Source organism: Carassius auratus, chromosome 37, assembly GCF_003368295.1.
Source record: "Carassius auratus strain Wakin chromosome 37, ASM336829v1, whole genome shotgun sequence".
Classification (NCBI taxonomy): domain Eukaryota; kingdom Metazoa; phylum Chordata; class Actinopteri; order Cypriniformes; family Cyprinidae; genus Carassius; species Carassius auratus.
In genome coordinates, this window is record NC_039279.1 from 1000652 (window position 1) to 1028151 (window position 27500).

Here is a 27500-nt window from a genome sequence, read left to right on the forward strand (position 1 = left end):
TATGTAAATATCTTCAGTACAGAACAAACTTTGGGATCTCGACATAAAATGCAAAATATGAAATAAATTGCTGTGCAGCTCCAGAGCTCATTTACAGGAGACACGATCCTCTCCGCATGGAAGGTTCAGTGGGGTAAATCCTATTATGCTTCAAGCTCAAACTTCCTCAGGAGTTTCTAAATGTTGCTTTGAACATTCAGAAAATTAGGAATAGCACAGCTAATGTGTTTTCAGATGCATCACTTTATAAACAAAGAGGAACCATTCAGAAAACAAGGACCATATAAAACATATTTTATTCAATCGTATTTTTAAACATATATTTAATATATTTGAGTAGAGACTTTAACATATTCCTGATATTGCAATTTTAAGCAGTTTTAAGGTTAAAGTGGAAAACAGAACAGTTGCCCCAGTACACTGTGACAAGTTAACAGTATAAAAGAAAAACAAGTAAAAAGGAAAAATTAAGCATGTACATCACGTCCCTGTCTTATTGCAAAATCCTGACAGTCCAAACAGAAAATCTTAACGCTCACCTTCTGTATAAGATATATGAGTATTATGTGTTGCTCACAGACATTTCATTGCAGAACATAAATGATGATATGAATCAATGATAAACATATCATTGAGAAAGTGCCATGACAAAAAAAGAAACACAAATTTCACACTTGAGTGATAATTTTCCCTTTTTGAACCACTGAACTTTCTCTAAGGTGGTTATACTCCTGCCGTTGGTCCATCAGCAGAAATACTCGTTGGTTGGCCCTCGGTTCTGCTCGTAGCCTCAGGTCCACACTAGACGGGCCGAAAGCAGCCGGTTGGACCTCGTCTGGGTTGAGTCTGGTGAGATATTCCCCCTCCAGTCCTTTGGCTTTGGTGCCTGGAGACAGAGGTCTCAAACGTCACGTACGAGTCCTGAATGTCTTTGGACTTCCTGCCCATCAGTTTCTGCAGCCTCCTCTTCAGTGCCCCGCAGCAGACGATGAGTGTCAGAGGAACCGCGATCACGCAGGCGACCGTGATCACCACCACGTTAATGAGCTTCTGTGTGCCGCTGGCGCTGGCCGCCTCGTCCGTGGAGAAAATCACACACTGCTCTTTCTTGGGAACGAGGCCCTTCACGCACACACAGGCTATGTACTTGGTTTTGGGGACGAGCCCTTCGATCGTTACCCGATTCTTGCCTGGGCCAACATTAATGCGACGCATGTCCCGCTCCCCGAAGACGGCGTAAAGAACGCTGAAGGACGTGGTGTTGGAGGCGGTGGGTGCGCGCCAGTTCAGCGAGACCGTGTGGTCAGTGTCACCAATCACTTTGACCGAGCGAACCACTCTGCGCTCCGGACCCTGCTGCAGAGATGAAGCATTAGCCTCCAGGTTACTCAAGACATCTTTCTGAAGCTCCACCGCCCCGCTGTCTGTTCCTGTGGACACTGCAGGTGCCGTTGTGACCTTCGCTTTGGAAACATCATCAGAAATGCTGTAGCTTTCGATCCGGATGGATGCTGTGGCTTTGGGTCCATTGAGCGGCTCGATGATGGGCACAGCGGCTGATGTGGCCGGCGGCACGTATCTGGCGATGAGTTTCTCTTGATACGCCGCTCGGCCAAATCCACCATTCTTCTTTCCGTGACTTCTTTTGACGACCGCTTCATCGATTTGCCACGTATCGGAAATGACAAGTGAGATAATGGCATCGGCACTCCCGACAAAGTTAGTGGCTCTGCAAACATATTTCCCTGAATCCCTGTACGAAACAGCAGGAACGCTGAGAATGGACCAGATGATGCCCTCTTTAGAGATTTCCTGTTGAACTACAAGATCAAACAAAAAACACTCACTTTAATATAAGTTCTGCAGTTGCATGTTGCATCTAAGCGTGCAGTACAGTTATTCATAACAGTAATTTTTGCATGCTCTCTTAATACCGTTTCAATTTCTTCAGCAGATGTGTTAACTAAACCTGAATGATGTGTTTATCTAACAAAGGCAGTAAACCAAGGGAGACATGAGATGAGATGCAAACATCACACGTACCGGTGCCGTTCATGGGCTTGCGGTCGGCACGGGTCCAGGACAGCTCCGGGATGGGAACACCGATGGTCCCGCAGCGCAGCAACACATTGTTTCCGATGGAGCTTCGGACCCTCGCGACGGCCGTGTGCACGCGGGGAACCTGACACTTGCGGAGCTCAGCATCAGAGAAGAGGACTCCCGACAGGCTCTCGGGTTCGGCGCAGCGCAGACGTGTATCGATGAACGCCACGGAGGAAGAAGGAAACTTCTGGAACTGCACCAAATCAAAGAGACGACAGTCGCACTGCCAGGGATTGTCGTGGAGACCTGTGCAAATAACTGACACTTTCATCAACGTTTCTTCATTTGTCAATGACTAAGATTTTACAATTGAACTGAAATGGCTTAAGAGCAGAAACTAACTCACCCAGTATCATTTTGGAGTTCTCTGCATCCTGAGGAGGTTTCAGAGAGAACCACGAAGTAAGAACCTCGGCTGGAACGGTGGTCAGACTGTTGCTGGACAGATCCAGGTAGGTCAAGTTTTTGATGTAAATGGTTGCTTCAGCTGGGATGCTGCTGATTTTATTATTGTGCAAATCCAGAAGCCGAAGGTTAGGCATGTCCATCAAACATTCCCAAGGAAAGGAAGTGAGAACATTCCCATCCATCCGTAATTCATCCAAGGCGTTAAGTCCTCGGAAACTGTCCACGCTGAGGGAGGAGAGTGAGTTGAAGGATATCCAGAGGTACTCCAGGCTGCTGAGGTAATGGAAAGTTTCGCTGGAGACCAGGCTGATGGAGGTTTTCTCGATGCGGAGTTTGGAGGTGTCCGAGGGAAAGTTGTTTGGGATCACAGTGAGATCGGGGTCGTTACACAGCACACTCCTATAAAAACACATTTAAATTTAAAATCACACAGGCCAAGCACAGCCTCCTGTAGTTGAGATATTTGATTAATGCCAGTCACTGCACTAAAATTACAGTGATCTACATTGCTATAAAATAGTGCTATAACATATTCCTCTTTGACTAGATTTTATTCCTGACTTTACTTTTATTCTGTATTATTATCATTACCTTCACACTGTGCATTTGTGTGTGTGTGTGTGTGTGTGTGTGTGTGTGTGTGTGTGTGTCGAATACTAGAGGCCTGAAGCACCTCAACTAACGAGCAGAGAAGATTAAAAATCACACACACACGTTAATCCAACAACTAAATAAAGAGCAGAGACAATCTGGCGTCAGTATTCTGCAGACAGTGGTCCATATGAGGCTCTTCTACAGTAAGGCTTCAGATAAGAGTTTGTGTGAAATCTCACCTCGACTTGGATCCGTCGCTCAGTTTGTGGTAGAAGCAGCTGCATTGAGCAGGACACGAGCTGCAAAACAACGGAAGGCAGCACAGCACCAGCGCAAAAGCCCAAAAACCCAAAACACTCATCTTCTATGCTACTGTATCTGTTCTAGCTACTGTCCGGATGGGTTTGAGTCTGTTAATCACGCAGCACACGCAGCATCTCTGTGTCTCTCTCAAACACTTTCTGCTCGCTCTGCTCCAAATCCCCAGATAAAAGGGATAGAGCAGATTAGAGGAAGGACTTGGGGTATTTTCATTTACACGATTATTCCTTCCTGGAAGCCCATAGGCTGTGTTCTTGTCTTTTGTATATATACAGAACAGACATTTCTATTTTGATTGGAGGGTTTATTTTAGACCTGGGATTGGACAACAGTTAGTGAATTCACAGCATCTTATTGGTGAATGGCTTTGTTTTATTTTATTTTCACCAGACATGCCGACTAAATCATGGAGTGGGGAGGAAATATTCTATTTTTTTGTGATGTTGATTTGTGGAGATTATTTAAATAGAAAACTTTATAATAGACATAGAAATGGAAAACCAAAATACTGTATAGGTTATTTATACATGCAAAAGATTAGTGTTGTTAGTTTGACTTTTGACTCAGCAAACTGCACTTGATTCAATAATGAGCACACACAGGAATTATCATGTTTAGCATAAAACTCAGTGTTTATTATGAGGTAAATGGATGATAATATGAAAGATGCATATTTCAGATTTTCTCAGACATAATACTTTTTTTTCAATCAACTTTACTCACAGATCTGTTCGGTTACCTTATGTTACAATCTTTCATGTCTTTTTGGTCTATAAAGCCTATATGATTAAAGCAAAGAACATATCAAAAGCGGGATGTATATGCATTTAAAACACTTGGAGGCAGTATAGAGCTAAAGGTTTCATTTCAAACCAAAGTTCCTGTTCCAGTGTATATTTGTTCGAAATAAATCTTGCATAGTACATATAAAAATATTTCTGTATTAAAACACGTATATATTATTTTTTTTTTTCCAGTGTCAAGACAAAAGGAAATGAGGATCAGAGTTCATAATATATATCCACACCAATCATTATATTCAGTCTATGAATAAACTAAACGAATTCTCGGGCTCATTTAGAACTGTATATTTTAATTTATTAATTTAATAGGCACTTTTATCAACCCAACTGGGGAAGCAACAACACGAGATTCATCCTGAGGAGAAAAGACCAATGCTGCTGTGAAATGTGTGTTTTTAGAGAGTGTGAGATTACACTGAACACATTTCACTGAAGCTATTTCCCAATGGCATTAACATCTGAAAGCTGGGAATGGAGTGTGATCGTGTCCTGATCTTAATCTGATTCTTAGTTTAGAAGGAGATCGCATTTCACCAGAGGAGTAAAGTTCGTTGTACGGTGGGGAGCGGACAATAAACATACAATTCATTAAGAGCAATTTTTGAAGGGGACACAAATAATACAGCTAAAATCGGTTAGGATACGTATACGGTGGAAACCCTTACTACAATCAGTGTAACAGAACGAGCCACATTAGACAACTTCAGACATTATCCGTCAGGAAGGTAACATTATTGCTAACATAGCGGACTCACCGGAAATACATTGGCATCATCTGTGTAGAAGAGAAAAGAATCACTTCATCCGATGTTTAAGTGAATTAAATAGCTTTGACAGCCGAGTTCTGCAACTATTGACTTTTTCTCACTCACCCAATAGTGTGTGTGTGTGTGTGTGTGTGTGTGCAGGTAGGTGATGCAGGGTTGCCAGTTTTTCGCAAAAAAAAAAAAAACTCCCAAAACGAACCCAATCACAGTTCGAGGGCTCCCCGCTAAAGATCGGGTTCCGGTGGGTCTACAACACACGTTTTTTCCGGCGGGGTTCCATCGGTTAAATTTGCAATACAGGAGCTAAATATCAGGTTAGGGGTGCAACAGTGTTAAAGAAACCTAATTCTGCGGGGAGACCGCGTACTTGGCAACACTGATAGATGTAAAAGAGGAAAGCGAGCTTTTCGACCAAAGCACTGCAAAGCAAGGGAGGGGGGACTCGAAATGTTTCTTAAACTTAAAATGCATTTGTGCCCCGTTAAAAAAAAAGTTATTTAAAGTATAAAACATTGTAATTTACAATACACAGCGTGGTTTTTAATCTAATTTTAGGGGGTGGCAACCCTCAGATGTGGGGAGGGTCCTGTCTCCTCCGACCCCCCAGGATTTCCGCCTATGGATTTCACAAACTTGTGTGGTATTAAAACATTCTTGCGGAGATTTGAGAGGCTATAAACCTCACACGCGCTTCCACAGGGACATAAACACACATAAAGCCTCTGTAGCGCAGCGGACCTCAGTGAGAAACATCTGACAATGGCTTCGTACACGTTACCGGAGGGATTCAGTGACTTTGACATGTTCGCCTTCGGCTCCGCGCTGCTGGTGGGCGGTGAGTGATCCTGATCAATCAATCAATCAATCAGAATCAGTCAGTGCATTCATTCATCAGTACTGTACTGTTCTTCATCTATAAATGAATGTATTGACAAACATAACTGCGTGATTGAGTCCAGGGTCGCGTGTCTGCTACAGATCAATATGTCTGGCTATCGATTAATGTGCGCTGATCTTATTGATCTGTAAAACCCTGATCTTCTGCTTGTTGATTGCTGGTTCATCAAACCTGTGCATGAATTTAAACAAATTTCACATAACTTTTTTGAAAAGGAAGCTTGGTAAATAAACAAGCCTAGTTTCTGGATAAGTTAAAATAATAATAATAATAATAATAATAAATAATAATAATAAAAGAAAAAAAAAGATAAAACAGATAGTGAGTACCTTGGAACAATGATGGTAAGTGATGGTTTCATATCAGCATTGCACTGATTGGTGCTTCATTGTTAGTGTGGATTGGTAATTCTTCTAACAGCATGATATGTTATTTAGTTATGATTGCTCTTGTCTCGGTGCACAGTGTTATGAATTCTGTTCAGTCTGAATATCTGAGTATTTTCTTCTAGGTCTTCTTGGTTTCTTTCTTAACTTCATCTCGATCATGGCGTTCCTCAGAATCCGGGAGATGCAGACGCCCAATAACTTCTTCATCTTTAACCTGGCTGTGGCCGACCTGAGCCTCAATATTAACGGTTTAGTGGCTGCTTACGCCAGTTACCTGAGGTGAGACTGACCCTAACTACAGCATCAATCCAGAACACAATCTTCACCAATTTAACACTTGCTTCTGACATTTAGAAAATTAAAATTTCAGAAATTGTAATTGTAGAAAAAGGTATGACACAAATAAATAAAAAATTATTATATTTATGGTGTCTATTTCTGACATTGCTTATTGGTGTTATTGCAGGCAAGGAATTTGAAACAAAAGTTTCCACAGAAATATAACCGCTAGACACAGAAGAACACATGACCTTAATATAAAAAAGAGAAATATCAAATGTATGTATGTGTAAATATTCAACCCCTGTGTGTGTGTCTTTCTCTGAACTCTGGAAGATACTGGCCGTTTGGGTCGGAGGGCTGCCAGATTCATGCTTTTCAGGGAATGGTGTCGATTCTCGCTGCCATCAGTTTTCTGGCTGCCATTGCTTGGGACAGATATCATCAGTACTGTACTAGTGAGTATAAACAGAAAATCCATCTGCCATCCATAAAATGTTACTTTATTATCCTTCATAGTTGACACACAAGACTTTAATAGTACTCTTGTTTCTGTAAGGCTTGCTTTGGGTTTCGTTATCAATTTTAATACAGCCTTTGCTGGGTACATACCAAAGATTTTTTACATCTTATAAGATTTTCAAAATGTGATAGAACACAAACAAGAGGATAAAAAATCCTACATTTAACCGTTTTGCTCCTATAGTGTGTGACAAAGACAGCACACCACACATGAACAGATTTTCAACTAGAGTCTCGACTGTGAACACAGGAAACCTCGCAAAATCTCGCGAGACTTCAGAATAAGCATGGCGGACAAAAGCAGGAAGAAATTGCAATGATAGTGTTTGGAATGATTTTCACAAAAAAATCACGGTAAAAAAGGGTTTGGGTGAAGTCGTGGAGACGGCGGGAACATGGTCTGTACGAGTTACAGAGTGAGCAATGGTCACAAAATCACACAGCTATGTTTTTTATAATTGTTGTTCCCAGGTCTCTCTTGGGCTCCGTCCAGACGGAGACGCGTTTTGCATAAATTTTGTATCTTATAGGCGTTATGTCCACACGGATCCGGCGATTTGGAAGAGTGAAACCGGGCCCCAGAGTGGAAACATTTGAAAACGCTGTCTTTGTGTTTTCGTGTGGACAGCGAATCCGTATACTTTCTGAAACAATGACGTAATCCTCGACCCTAATCAGACACCGCTACGTCACGTAACAGCAACAAAAACATGAACACACACTGAACGATTGTCTTTTTATTAACTAACATTAACACAGATTAATAAATGTATTGTTCCATGTTCGTTTGTGTACCACGCACAAGGTTTATGTTCATAGTCCATGTCTTCTTCTCTGTTTTTAGTGTATCTCTGTGGCAGAATTACAGCGCCACATGCTGGTCTTTCATGTATACTGCATAGTTTTGTGGTTTTGTGTGGACGCGTATATTTCTTGAGACGAGGAAAAAAAAAAGATCGGATAGGGAAAGCTCTGGCTTCATGTGGATGTAGCCTTGGAGAAGAGATCTTATTCTGCAACTAATTATTAGCTTATTGAAATCAACAAGCTGATCCTCCATCTCTGCTGTGCACATCAATTTCACTTTGTGCTGCATCACGACTGCGTCATGAAGGCGTTTGTCCTCGGGGTTCCTCCACACTTCAGGATTTCTGATCGTAAATATTAAACATGTTGAATATTTAGGATTCGCCATCGGGGCGACTCTGACGTTCTTCCGATCAGGTTCGGACACTCTTAAAACACCCATTATAAAAAATAATCTGTAGAACCATCAAGATAATCGGGACATAGCCAGGATTGTCGGAAGGGGGGGAAATCAGCCCAAAATCAGCCCGATTATCTTTTGGTGTGTACCCAGCACTTCCTGCTCTGTCTCAGCTGACTGGGGCACACTGAGTTGGTTTTATTTGTTTCCAGAGCAGAAGATGTTCTGGAGCACATCTGTGACCATCAGCACCATCATCTGGATCCTGGCCGTGTTCTGGGCGGCTCTACCGCTGCCGGCCATTGGATGGGGCGTCTTTGACTTTGAGCCGATGAAAACATGCTGTACGCTCGACTACACACAAGGAGACCGGTACATCCATCTCACACACGAGAATCAAAGATACAAACAGACTTTGCTTTAGTTTCTTTGTTTTGTAACTCACACAACTCAAATCAAAACACGACAATGCTACTTTAAAAAACTGCTGCACATTACTAATCAGAAATAACAATAAGAAAGATATTGACAAACAATATTGTCTGTTTGCCCTGCTTGGAAATGACTATTGATCATTTTGAATATCGGTGCTAATGTGAATTGTATACAAGAGTAATGTGGTGTCTTCTTCTTTGCTGTCTTCTTCAGGAGTTACATCACCTACATGCTGTCCATCACTGTACTGTATTTAGCATTCCCTGTTATGGTTTTGCAGTCCTCCTACAGTTCCATCTATGCATATTTCAAAAAGACGCACCACTTTAAGGTACTCACACACTCCTTAGTCAGCATATGCTCCAATTAGATACACAATGTAACAAATGTTCGTAGATCAGGAGGAAGGAGGTGAGAAGCAGTGAACAGTTATACATAATTTAACAACAAAAACTTAAAATAGCGCGATAGCCCCTCACAGACGACTGTCTCACACAAACAGAACCAAAACAACATAAATAGTCCAGGCCTGGTCCTCTCTTGTCCTTTACTGACGTCACTCCTCGTTTCATTCTTGCGGAGCTCCTCCGTGGGACTCGAGACGCTCGCTCATCATCATTCGATCCACCAGCTCTCGGCTCCGCCCCCAATGCTCTTGGCTCCACCCACACTGATCTCGGCTCCACCCCACTCCTCATGCACAACAATTCTTCCTTTGTAGGAACTTTTGCTGCCTTGTGATTTCACTTTGCACTTTTCTTAAAGTAAACTTTATTTGTAATAAACTATAAAAAAAATTATCATTTTAAATTAATTTGGTATTTGTGTACAATTTATCATTTTAAGAAATTGCTGTTCATTATGATGTTATCATTTTCAGTTATCAGTTTTTATGACCAAAGTATAATCAGTAACCAAAGATGCATTTTGTGCAGCAAATTCAACTAAACCAAATTTAGTTTATGCTTCATGCTCTGTGGGCTGTAATGTTTTACTCCGTACGGATGGATGAGCCACAGGAAACCTTCTGATGCTCGGCACTCTGTGTGCTTTAAGATCCAGGTCTTGCATTAGAAGTAATACAAGAGTCAGATTTCTGGTCTAGTGTAGATAAAAGCATGACTAGAGCAGACCGTGAATGGCGTGTGTATATATGTGTGTGTGTGTGTTGGTGTTTTGTGTCAGAGCTTCTTCCTCTCTGTCCTGCAGTTTAACACTGGTTTACCTCTGAAAGCACTGCTGTTCTGCTGGGGTCCGTATGTTCTGATGTGCACATACGCCTGCTTCGAGAACGTTAACCTCATTTCACCAAAGCTCAGAATGGTAAATAACAATCAAACACTAGTGATCTTCAAAATCTTTCATCAGCTTGATAAATCATTGTGTGTGATTCAGACATCTCAGTGTTGATGACGGTCGTCTGGTCCTCTAGGTCCTCCCAGTGCTGGCCAAGACGTCTCCGATCTTCCACGCCGTCCTGTACGCGTTTGGGAACGAGTTCTACCGTACAGGAGTCTGGCAGTTCCTCACCGGAGAGAAATCTGAAAACAAAAAGAAATAGTGAATGAGCTTCAGCCATGTAATGTTGTATTCAGATGACTCTGCAAGAGTTTACATGTGATATGACTGTAATTTTCTGTATATGTCAAAGCAGTGCCTTAAACATTTGTCAAGAGTTTAATTTAATGGTTCACTGAAGACTGACACATGAAGCCTTATTTCAGTTTCCTGGTGTGTGAGATACGACATAAACAGTTAATTCAGGACACAATCATCTCACTATTTCATTGTTCTTGCCTTATACTCGCAGTTGACCAATGCATCAGAATCCAGTATTTTTTATTTTGTATTCATGTGTAAATCAGTGAAGTGAGAGAACTTTTATATATATATATATATATATATATATATATATATATATATATATACTATTTTCCAATTTAAAACACATGAATATAGACCATAATCCTAATTTTACAACAAAAGAAATGTGAATAAAATGAGGGAGTCTGCAAAATAAGAATAAGCAGACTTATTCTAGGCCACTGAAATGGAAAAGGAAAATTAGATGTTAAAAAATGAAATGGATCACCACACTAAACACATAGTGGTAATACAATACAAGTCCACAATGGTATGCACTCTCTTGGGGTACATGAATAGGAAAACTCTTTAACAGGATAATTGACAAATCAATTCCTTGATGACTGATATAAGGCCTCCAGACATTATAAAACAGACCTGACTGACCATTAATAAACACATAAAGTATTCCAGTGAGATTAGTTCCATTAAAATCTTGTGCCATCCAGATATAGTTGGAGTCTTATCACTTATCCATCTCATTAATGTTTTTCCTGGCTGCAAATGTGAGAAGATTGTGAAGTCTTGTGAATTTTTAATTGTATCGCCTTGGCACGGTTACATACTGAAATGGATTTGGCACATTTCCAAATATTACCCCATTCTTTCTCACTTATATAGAAAGTTCCCTCTCCCAAGCAAGTCTATTATTCAAAACTACTTGTCCCTCAAATGTACTCTAAGAACCTTATATAACAAACTTGAAGTAAGAGGATTTTTGTATGAACCATTAATAACAAAAGGGCCTTTCATTGTTAATCCACAGAATAAACTGTGAGGCACAAGACAGTCCTTTCATGAGTTCTTTAGGGGCTCAGAGGGTCGACTGATGAAGGTGGATCAACTCCTACACTAGAATCTGTAGAAGAGTCTGCTGGCATCATGAATTTACTTGCATGGTTCTCTTCACTGGTTTAGATGGTTTCCTTCACAAACAGTCATCTGTCTCAGTAAATGCACTGATTCCTCTGTGTGTGTGTGTGTGTGTGTTAGGAGTCCGAGTGGCTCATTTATGCAGATACTTTTATTCAAATCCATGTTCACCCTTTGCAGGTTCGGTCTGTTGCTCAAAGAACACTGATGTTCACAGATCTTCTCAGTCAGCTGCTCAGATCTTGAACCGTTGGCTAATCAACTTGCACATTCAGGATTAGAAATTCTCCAGGGTTTTGTAATCTTCAGTAATTCCTCTGCACAAGGAGCTGCTCTTATATCAGTAGATTTGTGTTTCTGACGTATGTTGAAGAGAAAAGAGGATCAGAAGTGCATTACTGCAGCCAGTCACAGAGCGACTCTTGGACCCAGCGACCCGCAGCCGTCGTGAGCATAGACCAAATCTGACATTACTCTGTTCCTCAGAAACACACTAGAGCAGAGCTGATGAGCAAAGTCTGTTCATTCATGCATTCACTATGAGTTTTTTTTTTTTAACGTGAGTGAATTGTATTCATTGACGTTTTTCAGTTTGCAGTCCTCCACTGTTTCTGGAATCAGGTGAATTAAACATGAGCTAAAACATACAAAAACTGTACATGACAAAATAAATATTGGATCTGTATATTATATAAATATTATTAAAATATTATTAATGCTGTTTAGAAAAGTAGACGAAGCAGATACAGCTAATGTGGGATAAAGTAAAAATTCATGGCAATGATTTGTCAATTTTTTCAGATATTTGCTTTTTAAGATCTTCAAAATATACTTGAATGGGTTTCAAAGGGTTTTAACAATTGCAGGTCAACACCTGCACAGAGTAATTTACACTTTGAACACTATTTATAGAAAGGTAGAAGACACACAATCTTCACACTTACATATGCTTGCATTTGTGGTTTACAGGGACTCTTCATAGGTGTAATGGTTTTTATACTGTAGAAACTGTATATTCTATGTCCCTTCACCAACCCTACACCTAACCCTAACCCTCACAGGAAACTTTGTGCATTTTTACTTTCTCAAAAAAACTCATTCTGTATGATTTATAAGCTTGTTTCCAGTTTAGGTCCCCACAGTAACACAAGTCCCCATGAGTCTGTGTCTATTCAGGTTTAAGTCACCACCACGATATAAAAACATGTAAACCCTTTCTCACACACACACACACACACACACACTCCTCCACATCACTAGTGGGTCAGTGCAGTTACAGCAGGTTTCTATCTATGGTCTCTAAGGTACTGTTGACCACATAAGCAGGATTAACTTCTTGACTCTTCTCAGAAACAGCCTCCTAAATAGACATGAAGTGCGTAAACACTCCAGAGGAACTTTCACATGCTCTTGAAGCTCTAGAAGATCTTCCCTGAAGTTTCTCAAAGCAAATCTGACAAACATGTCCTGTCTCAAAGCAGACTTACGTCTAAGATTTATTAATGTGACTCTCCTGTATTGCACATAAAATGATCTGGTCAATTTCTTATGATTACATTACGTTCAAATAAGATCTACTATCAGTGGAGGGAAGATACTTTAAAGTTGTGTAAGATGCGAGAATAATGAAAGAATGCAGTTAATGAAACATATGAGCAACATCTGTGCATGTGGTCTCTGTAAAAGAGTCCAATTGGTTTTATTTTGGTAAATGTTACATAATGCATAATACATGCTTTAGCACAACAAAAAGGTTTAAGTTATTGGAAATGAAAGTTTTGGTTTGATCTAAAATAAGAGACTTTATTTGTTTAAATAACAATTCTGGATCTGGTGGCTACAGTGACCTCAGAATAAGAGAGAAACAGACTAATATTAGAGTAGATGCCATTCTTCTAATGATGTAGCAAGTACATCAGGTGTTATGTGAAGTGTTCCCGGTTCCGGTTTACCTAATTAATGCAGCCTAAAAATCCTTTAATGGATTTGGATTATAGAAAGGGGGATAGTGTGTTATGTCTATGGCAGGTTAAACATTTTAAAATGTATGCATTTAGCAATAGGTGGACAGTGCAGTGATGACAGGACCGGGCTAATATGGTCATACTTCCTGGTTCTAGTAAGAACTCTTGTTGCTGCATTTTGGACTAGCTGTAGTTTGTTTACTAAGCGTGCAGAACAACCACCCAATAAAGCATTACAATAATCTAACCTTGAAGTCATAAATGCATGGATTAACATTTCTGGATTTGACATTGAGAGCGTAGGCCGTAATTTAGATTTTAATTTTTTAAGATGGAAAAACGTGGCTTTATAGGAAAAATTGCTATCAAATAGCACACCTAGGTTCCTAACTCATGACGAAGAATTGACAGAGCAACCATCAAGTCTTAAACAGTGTTCTAGGTTATTACAAGCTGAGTTTTTAGGTCCTATGATTAACATCTCTGTTTTTTCAGAATTTAGCAGTAAGAAATTACTCGTCATCCAGTTTTTTATATCAACTATGCATTCCATTAGTTTTTCAAATTGGTGTGTTTCACCGGGCTGCGAGGAAATATAGAGCTGAGTATCATCAGCATAACAGTGAAAGCTAACACCATGTTTCCTGATGATATCTCCCAAGGGTAACATATAAAGCGTGAAGAGTAGCGGCCCTAGTACTGAGCCTTGAGGTACTCCATACTGCACTTGTGATCGATATGATACATCTTCATTCACTGCTACGAACTGATGGCGGTCATATAAGTACGATTTAAACCATGCTAATGCACTTCCACTGATGCCAACAAAGTGTTAAAGTCTATGCAAAAGAATGTTGTGGTCAATTGTGTCAAACGCAGCACTAAGATCCAATAAAACTAATAGAGAGATACACCCACGATCAGATGATAAGAGCAGATCATTTGTAACTCTAAGGAGAGCAGTCTCAGTACTATGATACGGTCTAAATCCTGACTGGAAATCCTCACATATACCATTTTTCTCTAAGAAATTGAGATCATTTGGGAAAATTGTTTACAAAACAGCGGGCAGCCATATCACCCTGGAGCCCAAGACCGGTTTCCCACTGAAGCTAAGCAGGGCTGAGCCTGGTCAGTACCTGGATGGGAGACCTCCTGGGAAAACTAGGTATCTGCTGGAAGAGGGGCTAGTGAGGCCAGCAGAGGGCGCTCACCCTGTGGTCTGTGTGGGTCCTAGCGCCCCAGTGTAGTGATGGGGACACTATACTGTCAACAAGCACCGTCCTTCGGATGAGATGTTAAACATAGGTCATGACTCTCTGCGGTCTTTTGAAAAGAGTAGAGGGATGACTAAATTTGCCCATTGGCCTCTGACCATCATGGTCTCCTAATAATCCCCATATCTGCTGATTGGCTTCATCACTCCGTCTCCTCTCCACCAGTGAGCTGGTGTGTGGTGTGTGGTGTGTGGCGCACTTTGGCTGCCGTCGCATCATTCAGGTGGATGCTGCACACTGGTGGTGGATGAGGAGATACCCCTGACAATGTAAAGCGCTTTGAGTGCCTAGAAAAGCACTATATAAATGTTATGAATTATTAGTAGTAGTAGTAGTAGTTTGTGCTAGAAGTGATGGTTCTAACATATTTATAATAGTGAGTTTAATTTGCAGCTTTAGCTATGGAGTTTACACAATACTAGATAATGATCTGAGATATCATCACTCTGCTGCAGAATTTCAAAGCCATTAATATCAATTTCATGTGACAGTATTAAATCTAGAGTAAGATTTCGACAGTGAGTAGGTTAGGGTTAGGGTTAGAGACGTGTTGTCTAACCCCAATGTAATTCAGAAAGGTTAGAAATGCTGACGCAATGCATCTTTTTCATTATCAACATGGATATTAAAATAACCAACAAACAAAACTTTATCTGCAGCCAGCACTAACACAGATATAAATAAAATTTGCTGATATAAAATCAGCAAATTCTTTAATAAAGTCTGTATGGTCCCTGGTGGCCTGTATACAGCAGCCAGTACTAACATCACAGGGGATTTATCATTAACACTTATTACTCCAGATAATATTATATGAAGCACCATTATTTCAAACAAATTGTAATTGAAACCAGACTTCTGAGAAATACTGAAAATATTACTATAAATTGTAATATCACCTTCACCTTTAACTTTTGAATGCGGCTTATGTTTAAAACCGTAAACTCGTGGAGTAATCTCATTTAAAATAAAGTCTTGTTGAACCGTTGCATATAGTCATTTATTTACACATGTACAGAGAATTATCAGATGTGTTTCAAGGTATATGGGGACAAAGATCAGATTATTGAATCATTAACTTTCTGTGAGTCCCTGCTGTAAAAAACATTCTGAGAGAAAATACAGTGTAAACCAATGACATACAAAACAACAACAATCTGCTGCTGTGTGTATCAGTGAGTCACTATACGAGTCATTACACATATAACATATATATTCCATCGTGGTTATACGCCTATACATGCAATGCATATATTTCTGGTTATTCTTCCATTCACTGAAAGTTTTGGAGAATGTTCATTTATTTGTACATTCACATTTCTAGAGATAATTAATATGTATATCACTCTTGTGGCATTTTCCAGCTTCTTTTCATTGTCCAATTTAATTCAGAGTTCATTCTGAGTTTGTTTGTTGAGCCAAACCTGTTTACTTTTATTAATCTCAGATACAACATGTGAACCCCATTAAATATTATTATCCTAAAGAAAAACATTTCTAGAAGATATTAATCCAATCTGTTGAGCAATACACATTGAGCTAATCATTTATTGCATATAATATTAATCTGAACAGAAAGACACATCCACATTCACCTGAACACGCAGCTTTAACAAAGAACTCATAGTGTTAATATTTTTACTGCTCTGTTGAATACATAAAGAGAGTATAATGTATGTCGTAATATATTATGTCTTCATTTGTCTCTGAGATAAACAAAATTTGTGAATCAGACGTCATTCATCTGCGTATTTCATGGCAGAAACCGCCATCTAGCGTCCAAACTGGGCAATGCACCGGAAGTGTTGCTGAACTATTTTATATATTTAGGTAGATCAGCTTCTTTAAACCGCCATCAGGCAACATGCCATAAAAAAGAGAAAGAGCTCATTTAACTCTAAATCAACATTCAAATATCAGTTCTGAACCTTATATCAGAATCAGAATGAGTTTTATTGCCAGGTGTGTTTACACATACGAGGAACTTGTTTCGTGATAGAAGCTTCGCAGGGCAACAGAATGACAGCGACAGAACAAAAAACACATAATAAAAGAATAAAATACAAATAATTAGGTAAGGAATGACAATATACAAATTGACAGTTGTATGGCAGGTATATTACAAAAAGCAGTTATGTATGTGTGTTAGATAAATACTTGTAGATCAGTATGGTAACTCAACACCGTTATGAAGAACTCTCAGTCCAAATAAAGAGAGTATTATCAGCAGTATCACGAGAAGCTGATCAGCACAAGGGGCGCGAGCAGAATGTCCAGCAGAGGTCAGTGTCGCGCCGCTGGTGAGCGCGCAACGCTTCGCGTCAGACCCGCGCGTGCTGCAGTGACGCTCGGAGTTAAGTTTGTGTCGCGTATTTAATTTTCTATTTCCAGACGTATACTAAACAGAAAACAGTAGATAGGGGAACGATGGCTTTGCCTTAATATTTTCCCAAATGCTTTTTAAACGGCGATTAGCCTACTGTATTGTCGTTATTTGTGAAATCTAATATTTAAATAATAATTTAGTTTTTTTTTTCCTTTAAATAATAATCCGGTCCTTAATCCGCCAACTCTGTGAATTATTTAACCTTCACCGAATTACATTGGCATAAAAGTAGCAAACTCTATAGAAATTATCAAAATATTCTATTGACACTGCATTTACGTGTTTTCAAATGAAAACGTCCAACACAACAAGAAAACGTCTCCAAACACACTAAGAGCGCGAGTAGAGCTGGTCTGGGGTCAGTTACGGTTCGTCCGACCAGTAGTATTTTTTGTCATGTGATCATGACTGTGACTGGTCAGTGGACGTCCGTTTTTAGAATTAGCAGACGGACGCAGCTGGTTGTTGACCACAGGGGACGCGCCAAAGACCAAAGGAGGGAAATCAGACAAAACTGATATTGGGCACACCTCTTAATTTGTGCCCACAGCAAGTCTGGAAAGAAAAACGGATGTGAATGACCCACAGGTGACAGACAATGCGCGCACATGAGAAAGAGCAAATTCATGCGTGCGTAACAGGGATGTAAAGGCAAACAAAAATCTCAGCAGAAGTGGAAATGCAGACAGTAAAGCTCAGGACTGTACCCGTGAAGAGAAAGGACTAGCACGTCACCTATCAGAGGCGTGAAAGCAGCGCCTGACCAAAGCGAACCGAGCGCGCGCGCAGGACACCGAGAAAGTTCGTGCGTAAAAGCCAGACGCGTCGCTGCACAGGAAAGGAATGAAATTAGATTCTGAAGGACTGCTCTCTTGAGGTAAACGGTCATGGAAACTGACGGCTCTGCAGGGTTGGTGAAATCAGCCGCCCTGAAGTTGTCCGAAATGGGCGAAAGAACTAAACAGCTGGGCAGCGCGATGCAAGACCCCAAGCGGAAGAGAAGGCTCGTTCTGGTGATCGTCTGCGTCGCGCTTCTGCTTGACAACATGCTCTACATGGTGATAGTTCCGATCATTCCCGATTACCTCGCAGATTTAGAGACCGAGCAGGCGGCGCGCGCACATGCCAACTCTTCGCTGGGCAGAGCAAACAGGGACAACCTGGACATACAGATAGGGGTGTTATTCGCATCCAAGGCCATTGTGCAACTCATGGTCAACCCCTTATCGGGAACTTTCATTGACCGCGTTGGATACGACATCCCGCTGCTGATCGGACTTCTGGTCATGTTTGTTTCGACCTGTATATTCGCGTTTGCTGACAACTACGGGACCCTGTTCGCGGCGCGCAGCCTGCAGGGTCTGGGCTCAGCGTTTGCCGACACGTCTGGGATCGCGATGATTGCGGATAAATACACGGAAGAAGCGGAAAGGAGCCGCGCGCTTGGGATCGCGCTCGCGTTCATCTCGTTCGGGAGCCTCGTGGCGCCTCCGTTCGGCGGTATCCTGTATGAATTCGCAGGTAAACGGGTCCCGTTCATAGTTCTGGCCTCTGTGTGCTTGGCAGACGGCATTTTGCTCTTGACTGTGATCAAACCTTTTTCTAACAGGACGCGCGAGAACATGCCGGTCGGGACGCCCATTTACCGGCTCATGATGGACCCGTACATCGCCGTGGTGGCGGGCGCTCTGACCGTCTGTAACATCCCGCTGGCGTTCCTCGAGCCCACTATTTCTAACTGGATGGAGAACACGATGAACGCCACGAAGTGGGAGATGGGTCTCACCTGGCTGCCTGCCTTCTTCCCGCACGTGCTGGGGGTTTACGTCACTGTCCGTTTAGCCGCCAAGTACCCGGAGCTGCAGTGGTTCTACGGCGCGCTCGGGATGGTCATAATAGGGGCCAGCTCCTGCACTGTGCCTGCCTGCAAAACCTTCGGCCAGCTGATGCTTCCCCTGTGCGGAGTCTGCTTCGGTATCGCTCTGGTGGACACGGCGCTGCTGCCCACTCTCGCCTTCCTGGTGGACGTGCGTCATGTGTCCGTCTATGGAAGCGTCTATGCCATCGCAGACATCTCGTACTCTCTCGCCTACGCTATGGGACCCATAGTAGCAGGTCAGATCGTACACAACCTGGGTTTCGTTCAGCTGAACCTTGGCATGGGTCTGGTGAATGTGCTTTACGCGCCGGCCTTGCTGCTGCTCCGGCACGTGTGCCAGATGAAGTCGTCCAACTCGGAGAGAAACGTGCTGCTGGAGGAAGGACCGACGGGACTTTATGACACCATCCGAATGGAGGAGCGCAAACTCAAGCGAAAGGGCTTGTGCACAACGACGACTAAGCCGTGTCCCGTGGACGAGGACGGGCTCTTCGAGCGGTCCAAATCTTACTCGGAGGAGGAATCGTCGGGACCCGAGCTCACTTAACGCCAAGACGTGACGCATTTATTTTAGTGACCCAGAGATTATATCGCAAACATTCAGCATCTGATGTGCAATATTTATTCCCTCACTCATGACTGTGTCCGCTCAGAGATGTGTGTCTTTTATGATTTAGATAGAAACTGTAACATTGGGCTCTGGGCGACATTCTCTCCTGTAGTGTGTAAAAGAAGATGTGAGTAGATGAAGTGCTGCGTGATGTAACTCCACAAAACTCAAATAAATCTAGTGCTTACATTTCCATACATGTGCCTTTTTATTGACAGGGTCACGATTACTAATAAATATGGCAACGAATGAATTTGTCGTTTTTTATATTTAAATTCTCAAAGTCCTAAGAACGATCTGTGAAGGAATGTTGAGTCCGTCTGGATTGGTGTGAGTTGCTTTAATTTAAATCGTAACGAAATATTTAATCTGGACCGGTTAACCTGGGAACAAGTATAAGAATATTGTAAAAAAAAATTATTCAGTAACAGCTCTAAAATAAATATGACATCTTTTCCTCTATATATATTGTAGTCTAACTGAATTATCAGCGTTAATAACGAAAAATATTAAACGATTCATTGTACATAATTTCATATGATAAAAAATTAACCTAATTAATTAATCAATTATTAATAATAAGTAGTTATGTGTGCTATTTGCATACAATCCCGATTTTAAAGAAATTTAGCTATACATAGGCCTATTATAAATAGCATTAACAATTTATCTAACATAAATGATAAGTTGGTGGAGCAGCAGCACATCTGGAAACATCTGCAGGAGCGTCAGCGCGCGTCCGGGCGCGAGGGGGCGGAGTCACGGACACTGTCCGCCGCTGAAGAGCGTGCACGCGCCGCTGAGAGACAGACGCGTGACGGACGCACCGATCAAACAGGTGAGCGGCTCTCTGCTCTTATGAGCTCATTCATTCTGATGAACTTACAGAAGTTATAAAGGAAGCATTTTTATTTTAGTTAATTTCTCTAGTGATTTGTATTTGACAGTTTTCGAACAATACTTTTGTAGATCTGTCACTGTACACCTGATTTAAGCTGCTATTATTATTACTGCAATGTATTTTGTTTAAAGCGCTATATAAATAAAGGTGACTTGACTTGACTATTGCTGATTCTATTCTATTTATTTTATTTTATTATTAGTTTTTTTTAAGAAAGTAATGTTGCGGATTTCTTTATTTTTCCAGATCTGCATGTGTGTTGAAGTCTAGACTGTAGCTGTAGCTCAATGTCACGGATTTATTAATTAAGTGAAACATCAGGTTAGAAGCATAACTGTCTGCAGCGACTATAAAAACACATCCAGCGTATTAGCGACTATTTTCATATTGTTTTAATCAATTGTACTGACCAATCAATTTAAGAAAATTAAATTGGGTAAAACGCTATTATTACTCCCAGTTCTAGTGAATTTTAAGCAACCCTTCAGGTCCATACATAACAATAAAAAATGTTGTTATCGTTAATAGTGTGCAAATGTGTGCAAATATTGCCTGATTGACAGAGTGTCAATTTCATGGGGATGGTGGTTATTCATAATATAGTTCAGATTAACATCGTTTCTGACTGATGATAACGTTAAGAGGAACTTGACAGTGTTCACAGGACAGAGTTTGCAGTGTTGAGGAATCAAACATCTCTTCAGTAACTGCAGAGAAACTCAGTGATGCCCGTCCTGAAGAGAGAAACAGCCCAAGCCCACAGCCACTGCAGTGTAAGCTAATTCTGTTTGCTATGATTGTTCTTACCCCACAGATGTGCAGAGCTAGTCTTGATATAACATCATGACTGGGCAAACACAAGAGGCTCATCTTCACATGTCCAAAGATCTGAAAGAGTCACAGACACACATCAGCTGATTCTTCTGTCACTGATTCTCCTTCTGATACAAAACACATTTCATACATGTGTGATTTACCAGATGTATGTACACAATATCACAAAATTTACATTTTTTACTATTTTAGAAGAGGTAAATCTAAAGATCTCAGATGCTGTTATTAATAGAACTGAACAATATTTCTAGATACTGTGTTTCTGAACCATTTCGATGCACCATTTGCATTCATTAATCAAAATAGTATTTCTAACTAGTATGAAAGGTTCTTAACATTTTCTCTCCATTTGTCTTAAAGCTATTCTTATAAATTATTTATAGAAAGAGCTGATAACAAAAACATCAGAGATACTCAACAGTTACTCACTCGTTAATATTCCTGCACTGGAGGTCAGAACCGTCAATGGGCATCATGTATCTATCTATCTATCTATCTATCTATCTATCTATCTATCTATCTATCTATCTATCTATCTATCTATCTATCTATCTATCTATCTATCTATCTATCTATCTATCTATCTATCTATTTATCTGTCTATCTGTCTGTCTGTCTGTCTGTCTGTCTGTCTTTCATCTGTCTCTCTGTCTCTCTGTCTGTCTGTCTGTCTATCATCTGTCTCTCTCTCTGTCTGTCTCTCTGTCTGTCTCTCTGTCTCTCTGTCTGTCTGTCTCTCTGTCTGTCTGTCTGTCTCTCTGTCTGTCTGTCTGTCTGTCTCTCTGTCTGTCTCTCTGTCTCTCTGTCTGTCTCTCTGTCTGTCTGTCTGTCTCTCTGTCTGTCTGTCTGTCTGTCTGTCTCTCTGTCTGTCTCTCTGTCTCTCTGTCTGTCTGTCTCTCTGTCTGTCTGTCTGTCTCTCTGTCTGTCTGTCTGTCTGTCTCTCTGTCTGTCTCTCTGTCTCTCTGTCTGTCTCTCTGTCTGTCTGTCTGTCTCTGTCTGTCTGCCTATCTATCAGACTGTGTGGAAAAACTTTAATTCTTCTTCTCTTCTCCAGATGCTTCCGAAACTTCCTGTGCCAGACCTGCAGCACACACTGGACGCCTACCTGAGATCCGTCAAACACCTCGTTTCTGAAAAGCAGTTTCAAAAAACAAAAGCTATAGTGGAGACATTCGGCAAGCATGGAGGTGTTGGAGAAAGGCTGCAAAAACTGCTGCTGGAGAAAAGAGAAAATACAGAGAATTGGGTACAAACACACTACAAACACATTTTATGGAGCTTCAACCCTGAGCTGTTATCAGTCGCAGAGAGCAGGAGTGACACGACTGTTTTTCTCAGTCACTTGAGACCAATCACTTGGTGCATTTCTAAAATCAGAAATGAAATTCTCAAAACTACTTGTACAACCTCCACATCATCTAGTCATTTATACACATCATAAACCCAGTTTCTCATTCTTTTGAACAAGTTGCGATTGCTTTTGTACATTCATTCAATTGATTACGCACATTTATCTGCGGTTTCCTGTTTCCTATGTTTTATGCTGGTCAAAATGTATTATATAGTTTTCTGTGCAATAGTCCTACCCCCCAAAACATCTAGTCTGTAGTTCATCGTATAAGTCATGAAATGCTAAATGGTTCATCTAGTTGTCATAAACTGCCAAGTCAAGTAAATTTGGCATGAATTGTGCAAGTGAATCTTCAGTAATGAAGATAAACAATGATAAACCATTTCTTTGTAATAGCTCAAAGGGTCATCTCATGAATCTTCAGTAGGAAAGTGTATACTGTTTAGACAGAGGACAACACAAGAGTTACACATTCCGAAAATTGACTTATTTTCATCTTTGTTTTTCCTTTTCTATATCACAATGACATTGTAAAGTTTTTTTTTTTTTTTTTGGTCAGACTATGTAAAAGTGTAACTGGGAATTCAATCCAGTCTCTTTCAGTCAATATCCCACATACAGTAATGTGTAAATGTGTATGTTTTAAATGGATATATGTCATACATAAGCATATAGCATACTGTTCAATGCAGTAGTTTCCATCAGAACATCCCTCCAGAGTACACTGTTATACTGACCACATGACTAAGTGATTTGACTGTCTCATCTGTAAACTATGACACAAGGACTTGTCATTCTGAAGGCACTGACATGTGCATTGACACAGATATTTATTTTTAAGAGACAAACTAAGGATTTTGGCTATGCACTTACTGTTTTGGAAGTGTCAAGGATGATTCGAGAAATATACCAAAGCGACTGAGAAAAACTCTAACATACTGAACCCAGTGTGCACCTCCGGACACACCGATTTATTATTAAAGACCCATTAAACAGATGAAGAAAAATAATGAGCAACTGATCTGTGGCTATTGATCTGTCTGCCAGGAAACATCACAGTTTTAATGTGACAGCAGCACTTGATCTATAATAGCACTTTACTAAAATAATATTTTATAGCATCTTTGTCCTTCTTTCTCTTTAAAATGCAGTGTAGCTTCACGCCTCAAAAGAGTTTAATTAGAGCTCAGGAAATGATGAGCTGATGGTTCTGCTGTGTTTTTCTCAGGTGTTCGACTTCTGGCTGGAAGACATGTATCTGAAGAACAGACTGGCGCTTCCCGTGAACTCCAGTCCTGCGTTGGTCTTCCCCAAACAACCCTTCAGAGACGTGAAAGACTCTCTGGTGTGAGTAAATAAAGAGCACACATAACATCACTGAAGATCATACAGCAGCATCTGCATCTCCTCTAAACGAGGAGGTTTTCTAACGAGTCTCAGATTGAAGGGTATCTAGAAGATGTCTATATCTCAGTTTGACTATTTGATCAAATTAGATAATAAACTTGAGTTTGTCTCTTGTTTTGTCCAGGTTTGCTGCTCGTCTTATTCTAAGTGTTTCTCAATACAAGGCAGCGGTGGACGGGTAAATCAGTCCTCCATCTAATCCAGCTGGTCGAGTTTAGTTTTTGTCAGTAATGAGCGCTGTGTGTTTGTGTTGTAGGAAGACTCTGCTGGTGGACGTCGCTCGTGGTCAGAAGGCCGACACACCGCTCTGCATGGATCAGTACAAGCGTCTCTTCTGCTCTTACAGACGGGCCGGACTCAAACTGGACTCACTCATCACCGCGGACAGCACGTCTGACACAGGACACGTCATTGTGGCCTGTAAAAATCAGGTGTGTGCTTTCCTTTTTGTGTTACACCAGTAGTGTGCTGAATTAGTCTGTTTTGTTTGTTTGGTGAACTGAACAGTCTGTGATTAATGACAGTCGAGGAAAGCCCTGATTCCACCAGAATCACACATTACAGTCCAGCGGAACAATATCTGAGGTCACCTTAATCTGATCCAGCTAATCGCAACGAGGCTTGAGAGGCTCTTAAATTAACTGCAGGTCCATCGACAGACGCTCTTCACAGTGCCTCTTGCCTGCAGACGTCACGCTGGGCCAACGGTGCGCTGTCATCTCGACGGCCGTTTACCTGGAAATGACTGGGGAAGTGTCTCTAATGAGGTCCGGTCTGATAACTCAATAACCCAATCAGAGAAGTGGAGCCGCGGGGAGCCGCTGACACCGGCGCTGTTTGAGATCCGCTGTGCACACATCACTGGACAAACAATCACACACTGCTAGTTAGTCAATATTAGATTAAAAAAAAACAAATCATTAAAAAAAAACTAAAACAAAAAAAACCTTTCCCTTCTAGTACTATTCTGAACGGTGTCTGAAACTTTGCATTAGTGGCACTTCTTGAGTTTATTGCCTCCTTAAGATGAATTGCTTCTTGTATTCCTCATTTCTCCAGTCGCTGTGGATAAACGGATCTGCTCAATGAACAGATGTAAACGTTACATGACATGCATGTAGGAGCTGATTTCTTAAAGGGTTAGTTCACCCAAATATTAAAATTATGTCATTAATGACTTTGTTCCAAACCCATGAGACCTCCATTCATCTTCAGAACACAGTTTAAGATATTTTAGAACGAGTCAGTCTGTTGTTATCTGGCTCGGCTCGGTCTTCATCACAGCAGTTCAGTCAGTCACTGTTTGAGTAAATGGATTACTCCGGGATATTGGTTTGTTTGAACTCAAAGGGAGTGTCAGCCACATTAAAAAAGTTAACAGCTTAAGTCAAACGTTTAAAACGATTCAGTTTGATTTGGTGAACTGGTTCAAAAAGATCCGGTTACATCGAATGATTTGTTCCTGAACCGGATATCACAAACTGCTTTGTTTTAAACTCTCTCTCACACAACAGACACGGAAGAGAAGACAATGCTGAATGAAGTCGTAGTTTTTGCTATTTTTGGACCAAAATGTATTTTCGATGCTTCAACAAATTCTAACGGACCCTCTGATGTCACATGGACTACTTTGATGATGTTTTTCTGACCTTTCTGGACATGGACAGTAGACCGTACACACAGCTTCAATGGAGGGACTGAGAGCTCTCGGACTAAATCTAAAATATCTTAAACTGTGTTCAGAAGATGAACGTAGGTCTCACGGGTTTGGAACGACATGAGGGTGAGTCATTAATTACATCATTTTAATATTTGGGTGAACTAACCCTTTAACTCACTAAAAGCTCAGTACCAACACTAGTGAATGTCACGGTCCTTCTGTTCACTAAAGACGCATCTGGTTCATGTTCTCAGTTCTTTGCGCTGAATCTGAAGGAAGGAAGCTGTAAACTGAACGAGGCAGATGTTCGGGGTCAGCTGGAGTGGATCTATGAGCAGACGCTGAGCGCTGAGCAGAAGCAGCCGGACATGGGACTGCTGACCGCCGCGGGCCGGACGGACTGGGCCCGGGCCAGAGACCAGCTGCTCAAAGGTCCAAAGCAACACTACATGGACATGGTGGTAAAACCTAGAGAGAAAGACAGATTAAACACTCAGGTTACATTCATTGCTCAGTGCCAGATTTTACAGTTATCCAGAAGTGAAATCACATTTCCCATGATGCTGTGTGTGACAGAGATGCATTTTAACTTGTGATCAATCTGTGGAGCAGATCCAGTGAACAGAGAGTCTGTGGAGCTGATGGAGCGCTGCGTGTGTGTCGTCTGTCTGGATGATCCTGCAGGACTCGAACCCAGCGACGCCAACAGAGCTGCACTGATGCTCCACGGAGGAGGACATGATAAAAACGGGGCGAACCGCTGGTACGACAAACCCCTGCAGGTAAAACACGAACACTCAATAAACAAATGCATTCAAATGCTCCTTGTGTTCTGATGTGTTTAATGTTCACTGGAGAACAAACTCTGTGACTCTGAATGTGAGTATTTGGGAAACTTTGGTTCGGCACACATCCTGTTCAAAAGCTGAGAGAACTGACTGAGGAGCAACCGAGAGCACGGATGATGTCATGGATGTGTTTGTGTGTGGTTTCAGTTTGTGGTCGGTGCAGACGGTGTTTGTGGGGTCGTGGGTGAACACTCCCCGTTCGAGGGCATCGTTCTGGTGGAGTGCACTGAACACCTGCTGAAGAACATGTGCGTATCAACACAGACGAACCAGCTGATCACACAGCTTCTGCTAATGACTGATGGATAGGGGTTTTTAGAATCTGTGGAATGATGCTATGATAAAGATTAGCTCATCACATGATTGAACGTCTCTTCACTGTAGACGAAACAGCTCCTGGACGCAGAGCTCCGGTCGGACAGCGTCTGAACTTCCTCATCCACGCAGATTACTGTGGAAGTGTTCCTCTCAGGTTCAATACATACTGGCTTCTGCTGCGGATCACCTGCACAGGTGAATCAAACCGTGATCTAGTAACAGCTAATTATCAATAATAACTTTTCGGTTTTTCGTTTCGTCTGAAAGCTTGATCCTGCAGACATCAGCCGGGGTTTGATTGATGCTCTGAATGCTCTTCTCTCTCTAGACTCGTGAGAAATCTTGACATGAACGTTTTCACGTTTGCGGTTTATGGGAAGGAGTTCATCAAGCAGCAGAAGATGAGTCCAGACGCGTTCATACAGCTGTCTCTACAGCTGGCCTTCTTCAGGTGAGGAGCGACTGATTTCTCCTTCTCAGAGCTGGACTCTACGTCTCCTTGCTGTTTTCCACAGATGTCACAGAAGACTCGTTTCCACCTACGAGAGCGCTTCTCTCCGTCGTTTCCGACAGGGACGTGTGGACAACATCCGCTCCAGCACT

The 27500-nt window shown here is 41.3% G+C and overlaps 2 protein-coding genes and 2 pseudogenes across 2 annotated transcripts; 3 read left to right on the forward strand and 1 right to left on the reverse strand.

Moving 5' to 3' along the window:
• Nucleotides 1-790: 790 nt before the first annotated feature.
• LOC113056468 (leucine-rich repeat, immunoglobulin-like domain and transmembrane domain-containing protein 1) lies at nt 791-4370 on the reverse strand (annotated as a pseudogene).
• A 1064-nt stretch (nt 4371-5434) lies between these two features.
• LOC113055816 (RPE-retinal G protein-coupled receptor-like) lies at nt 5435-10497 on the forward strand. The gene is made up of 7 exons (XM_026222184.1): nt 5435-5831; nt 6406-6562; nt 6899-7020; nt 8504-8663; nt 8940-9057; nt 9936-10049; nt 10159-10497. The coding sequence occupies exons 1-7, from the start codon at nt 5756-5758 to the stop codon at nt 10285-10287; spliced, it is 876 nt and encodes a 291-aa protein (XP_026077969.1). The 5' UTR covers nt 5435-5755; the 3' UTR covers nt 10288-10497.
• Nucleotides 10498-17514: 7017 nt separating this feature from the next.
• LOC113055797 (probable vesicular acetylcholine transporter-B) lies at nt 17515-19787 on the forward strand. The gene has a single exon (XM_026222160.1). It carries the CDS (start codon nt 17977-17979, stop codon nt 19513-19515), a length of 1539 nt encoding a protein of 512 aa, XP_026077945.1. The 5' UTR covers nt 17515-17976; the 3' UTR covers nt 19516-19787.
• Nucleotides 19788-20396: 609 nt separating this feature from the next.
• The window catches only part of LOC113056470 (choline O-acetyltransferase-like), a 7934-nt pseudogene continuing 830 nt past the window's right edge, over nt 20397-27500 (forward strand).